The 5,477-nt window shown below is 48.1% G+C and overlaps 1 protein-coding gene across 1 annotated transcript; it reads right to left on the reverse strand.

Moving 5' to 3' along the window:
* Nucleotides 1-336: 336 nt before the first annotated feature.
* Nucleotides 337-2,764, reverse strand: LOC135977524 (uncharacterized). Its single transcript, XM_065578795.1, has 2 exons — nt 1,809-2,764; nt 337-812 (listed from the first exon to the last, which is right to left on the reverse strand). Exons 1-2 carry the CDS (start codon nt 2,383-2,385, stop codon nt 337-339), a joined length of 1,053 nt encoding a protein of 350 aa, XP_065434867.1. The 5' UTR covers nt 2,386-2,764.
* Between the last annotated feature and the right edge of the window lie 2,713 nt (nt 2,765-5,477).

The raw sequence follows: 5,477 nt of genomic DNA on the forward strand, positions 1-5,477 counted from the left end.
AGGACCGCCGCTTAAGATCTGTAACTGCCCTCCCCCGCCACAAAGTCACAGAGCAACCCACCCCCCACCACATAACATGAAAACAACCTCCCAGACTGACCAGGGTAACTAGTCACTGCACTGTGTATGTGCCCTGCTGCTGTACCTGCCCCCGCCTATGTACCCTGCCAAAGGTGACTGTCCTGTCCAATTACCAACCCCCTTTCCCCTCCTCCTCCAAAAGAACATGATGGAAACAGTAGTTAACAGAAACGTATTTTTTATTATCAACTACACATGGAACTGGGAGGTGAAACTTGGACGGGGGCTTGTGTCAGGCGGGAAGGAAAGAACTTGTCAAATTTTGGGGAATGAGAGTCTTCTGCTACTAGAGCTCTCTGCAGGGGTGGAGTGAGAGTTAGCACGGACTCTGCCGCCTCTCCTTCTTTGGACTTTGGGTGAGGTGGGTATGGGACTTGGTGGCGGGGGAGGGCGGTTACAGATAGACTGCAGCGGGGCTCTGTCCTCCTGCCTCCGTTCCTGCAGAACATCCACAAGGCGCTGGAGCGTGTCCGTTTGCTCCCTCAGTAGTCCAAGCAGCGTTTGAGTCGCCTGCTGGTCTTCCTGCCGCCACCTCTCCTCCCGATCCATGTTTGTGTGGTGCATTTGGGACAAGTTCTCCTGCCACTGGGTCTGCTGTGCTGCCTGGGCTCGGGAGCAGGCCATAAGCTCCGAGAACATGTCCTCCCGTGTCCTCTTCTTCCTACGCCTAATCTGCGCTAGCCTCTGGGAGTGTGATGCCAGGCTAGGTTGTGAGACAGTCGCAGATGTGGCTGTGGGAATGGGAAAAAGGGAGTGAATTCCTCAGAAAGATAAATGTAGTTGTGAACAAAAGAACATAGTCTTTCTCTGTGAACAAGACCATGCACAGCACCTATCACATGCACACTCAGCACATGGTCGAATTCTCGGCCTTCGCATTCAGTGCCTGGGGTCTTGCACAGCACATTTGAGAAGCGGGGCAGCACAACGGAATTTCTGTTGCAGGCAGACATGGTAAGCCGTAGACTTGTGGCAGCTTAAAACTTTTATATTAGCACTGGCCTCATTTCACATTGAAAGCAATGTCAGTCCCTGCTGCCAGCAATCCGGCAAGCAGGAACTCTGCCCCTGTCCCACCCCCTCGCGGCTGTCCCCGGGAACGATCCCTGTAGGCTGCCCCTCTCCCGCCGCCACCGCGTGGCTGCAAACCAGCGATTACAGTTCTGTTAAGGAACGGGAAAGCAGTCCCAACACTAACATTCCCCTTACGTAATTCAAAGCAGGTCACCATGAGCGACATCACCCTGATGAGGATCTCTGACAGTGAGAAAGAGAGAATGCTCCGGGAAAGCCTCCAAAGACCAGGGCCGTATGCCGCCCTGCTGTGCAGAGCAATGATTCCCGAGTACTTGATTTTCTCGTGGCGCGGCAACGTGTCGTACTACGGAGGATCCAATAAGGCCGCTCTCCCCAGGAACCTCATGCAACGGCTTTCCAATTACCTCCAGGAGAGCTTCATCGAGATGTCCCAGGAGGATTTCTGCTCTATCCCCGGACATATAGACCGCATTTTACTGTAGCTGCAGTAGCAAGGACTAAACAGTAGAGCGGCTTGGGCAGGACAATCACGCAAAACCGGACATTGCTAGATTTTTTTTCAAAACTTGCACTGCCCATGACTGAACCGTTAAGCGCCTAGGGCAAAGTAATCATGAACAACCCATTCTTTTAATTGTTAATATTCCTGTTCTGTTAAAAATAAATGTTTAGATGTTTAAAACACTTACTGGCTGATCCTTCCCCAGATTCTGTGTCCGGGGTAACGGCTGGGGACGGTTGGTAGGGGATCTCTGTAAGGGTGATGAAGAGATCCTGGCTGTCGGGGAAATCAGCGTTGTGAGCGCTGCTGACTGCCTCGTCCTCCTCATCTCCTTCCTCATCTTCCCCGTCCCCTAACATGTCCGAGGAACCGGCCGTGGACAATATCCCATCCTCAGAGTCCACGGTCAGTGGTGGGGTAGTGGTGGCGGCCGCACCGAGGATGGAATGCAGTGCCTCGTAGAAACGGGATGTCTGGGCATGGGATCTGGAGCGTCCGTTTGCCTCTTTGGTCTTCTGGTAGCCTTGTCTCAGCTCCTTGATTTTCACGCGGCACTGCGTTGCATCCCGGCTGTATCCTCTCTCTGACATGTCTTTAGAGATCTTCTCATAGATCTTTGCATTCCGTTTCTTGGAGCGCAGCTCGGAAAGCACGGACTCATCGCCCCACACAGCGATGAGATCCAAGACTTCCCGATCAGTCCATGCTGGGGCCCTCTTTCTATTCAGAGATTGCACGGCCATCAATGCTGGAGAGCTCTGCATCGTTGCCAGTGCTGCTGAGCTCGCCACGATGTCCAGACAGGAAATGAGATTCAAACTGGCCAGACAGGAAAAGGAATTCAAATTCAAATTTTCCCGGGGCTTTTCCTGTGTGGCTGGTCAGAGCATCCGAGCTCGTACTGCTGTCCAGAGCGACAACAGAGTGGTGCACTGTGGGATAGCTCCCAGAGCTATTAGCGTCTATTTCCATCCACACCTAGCCTAATTCGACATGGCCATGTCGAATTTAGCGCTACTCCCCTCGTCGGGGAGGAGTACAGAAGTCGAATTAAAGAGACCTCTATGTCGAACTAAATAGCATCGCAGTGTGGACGGGTGCAGGGTTAATTCGATGTAACGGCGCTAACTTCGACATAAACGCCTAGTGTAGACCAGGCCGTAGGTACGACTTTGCTTTGTCCAGTTGTTCCATTGCTCCAGATATATCAAGGTCAACACCTTGGAGTCTCTTGCTTAAACATTTATTTCAAACAGTATGTCATGCCACAACACTAAGCCACACAGAAATTTGAAGTTATGTATGTTTCTGGTGATTCCATTTCCCTCTGCCCCTGTTCTCCCACAAACAGTTCCTGTCATAGCATTATCCTCCATAATGGCAACTATGGCATCATCTATCTTCCCAATTTGGTGTTTGATAGGCTTTATCACCTCCACTCGACTTTCCCATTGTGGCACTCAGTGATTTCAGTGTCAGAGAGGATGTTCCCAGATGTTGCTTCAAAATTTGCCATCGATGAGTTGATGCAGAGAAAAATACATAGATGCTTTGAATTACATTAAAAAATTCAGCAGCCTCACTAGAAGCTGATGCTGCATCACTGACCACCAAGTTCAATGAGTGAGAACTGCATGGGACAAAAAAAGCTTGAGGGTTTAACTCTCGGATCCGTGTCTGCACTTCTCTGTTCTTTCCTCTCATGTTGGCACCATTATCGTAGCCCTGACCTCTCATGTCAGGTATCGCAATTCCCGTATCTTCCAGCTTTTTAAGAAGCACATTTGTCATACCAGCTTCTGTAGTATCATCAGTGTCAATAAATTCTAGAAAATGCTCTCTGACAGTCACCATTGCCGGGACATTTTCACTAGGTTCTGTTGTTGTTACAAAACGCACCATTAAAGTCATTTGTTCCGGTATGGCTGATGTCAGGTGTGCAGTTGAGAATAACAGAGTAATATCTTGCTGACTTCAGATCTGCCACAATCTTCTGTTTGACTTTTGTTGCCAGTAACTGTATGATCTCATTTTGAATTGTTTTTCCAAGGTAGTGGTGTGTGTACATTTCTTGGGTGGTAACTCTTCTTAGATGCTCCTGGAGTACAGCATCAAACTCAGCCATCAGCTCCACAATTTTAAGGAAGTTTCCATTGTTTGGCACATACAGCTGATCTGAAGTGCCAGGCAGCGCTAGGTTTTGGGTAGCAAGCATTCTCACAATGGCAATGAGCTTTTTCAGAACATTTTGCCAGTAAAGAGACTCTGATGCAATCTTCTCTTGATGCTGATCATCTATGGTGGCCTTTAACCTTCGTCTCATCTCAAGCTCTTTCCACCTATGGAATACTCTCTGGTGATTTGCTGCCTTCTCATGGCATGCCAGATTTCTAGCCAGATTTTTCCAGTCCTTTGTTCCTGTAGAACCCAATGTGGCTGGAACATTAGATTGGAAGAGTTTGCAACAAAAACCCTATGCAGCATTCTGGCGTTTTGAGTACATAAGCCATGGCCTCTCCACTTTGTCACCATTGGGGATTTCATGCCAGTAATGTGTTGGATGGAAACTTCTATTTTCATTGTTTTTGGGGAACATGAAGTTTTTCACTTGCTGTGGCCCATGCAGTACAAGGAAGTCCCTCAGGCTACTGCTCAAGTGGGTCCACAGTCGTGGATCATCTAGACTTAAGGAACTAAACTCAGCAGCAGCTGTTTCTTGCACCTCCACCATACTCTTCTCTGATCTACACTTTTCTTCAGGAATGTGCATGGTTACATCCATTTGAGATGGAGATATGGATGCTGCAGTAGCTGCCAGGTCACCTGCACTCTGACTAACTGGAAGATCAGGCATCTCCTCACCACTCACATCCTCACTGGGGCCGGAAGGCTCACCGTGAACATTTGTGTCTATGTATCTCAGGAGAGCTCCTTCCTGCTTAGATAGAAAAGCTTCCTTTGCTTTCTTTCTTTTTCTGAATGCTGCCCCAGAGGGGCGTTTTCTTCTTTCACTCATGACTGCTGTTCTGTGCCAGCTATAGTGGCTTTCAACACTTATGGGGACAAATAAGCAGGCTGGTATCAGGGCCTGAGTGAGGGGAGATATCAGCGTCTTAAGGGCCTAACTGGCTCTTACTACTTCAGTTGACTGCCTCTTCTCCTCAAAAAGAAAGAATCCTGTGGCACCTTATAGACTAACAAACGTATTGGAGCATAATCTTTCGTGGGTGAATACTCACTTCATCAGATGCATGTTTTTCCAAGGTAGTGGTGTGTGTACATGCATCTCCTGCCTGCCTGTTAAATCTCTTGCCCCTCCTTCCTGCAGCACAGCATTCCACCATCTTTGTGCATCTAGAGCAGAGCGAATACATATGCACCAGCAGTAGACACAATTTTCGACACTCTGGGTCCTAGTGGCGTCCCCTCCACAGTCTGGCACCTGAGGTGGCCGCCTCAGTTTGCCTCATGGTAAGGCCAGCCCTGTGTGGAAATGAGAAATTGTCATGGATCGCTGTTACAGATCATATTGACAGGAATGACTCACTTTGGTTGGAGCAGCAACTTTGAGTTGTATTGTGTTAATTGTGATTGAATAAATGGGCCTAAAGGCGTTAATGTGACCAAGTCATTGTACAACACTATCCAGTCAATATGGTTTGGGATTTTGATGCCAGAGACCTTGGTCTGCCTAGTCCCCTGGCAAACACCATTGGAATCTTTTAAATCTTTTTTTCCTATTAACACTTTCATTATTTTTAAACATTATACACACACACAAAGAGAAAAAATATATATAAACATCTCATAATGAATAAACATCTCAACTATTTGCTATCTAACCTTATCTATACTA

This window comes from Chrysemys picta, unplaced genomic scaffold, assembly GCF_011386835.1.
Source record: "Chrysemys picta bellii isolate R12L10 unplaced genomic scaffold, ASM1138683v2 scaf2, whole genome shotgun sequence".
NCBI lineage: Eukaryota > Metazoa > Chordata > Testudines > Emydidae > Chrysemys > Chrysemys picta.

Coding starts and splice junctions, on each gene's coding strand:
- LOC135977524 (XM_065578795.1), bottom strand. CDS start 2,385: ATGCAGAGCTCTCCAGCATTGATGGCCGTGCAATCTCTGAATAGAAAG. Junction 813..1,808: donor ATCTGGGGAAGGATCAGCCA/GTAAGTGTTTTA, acceptor CCATTCCCACAG/CCACATCTGCGACTGTCTCA.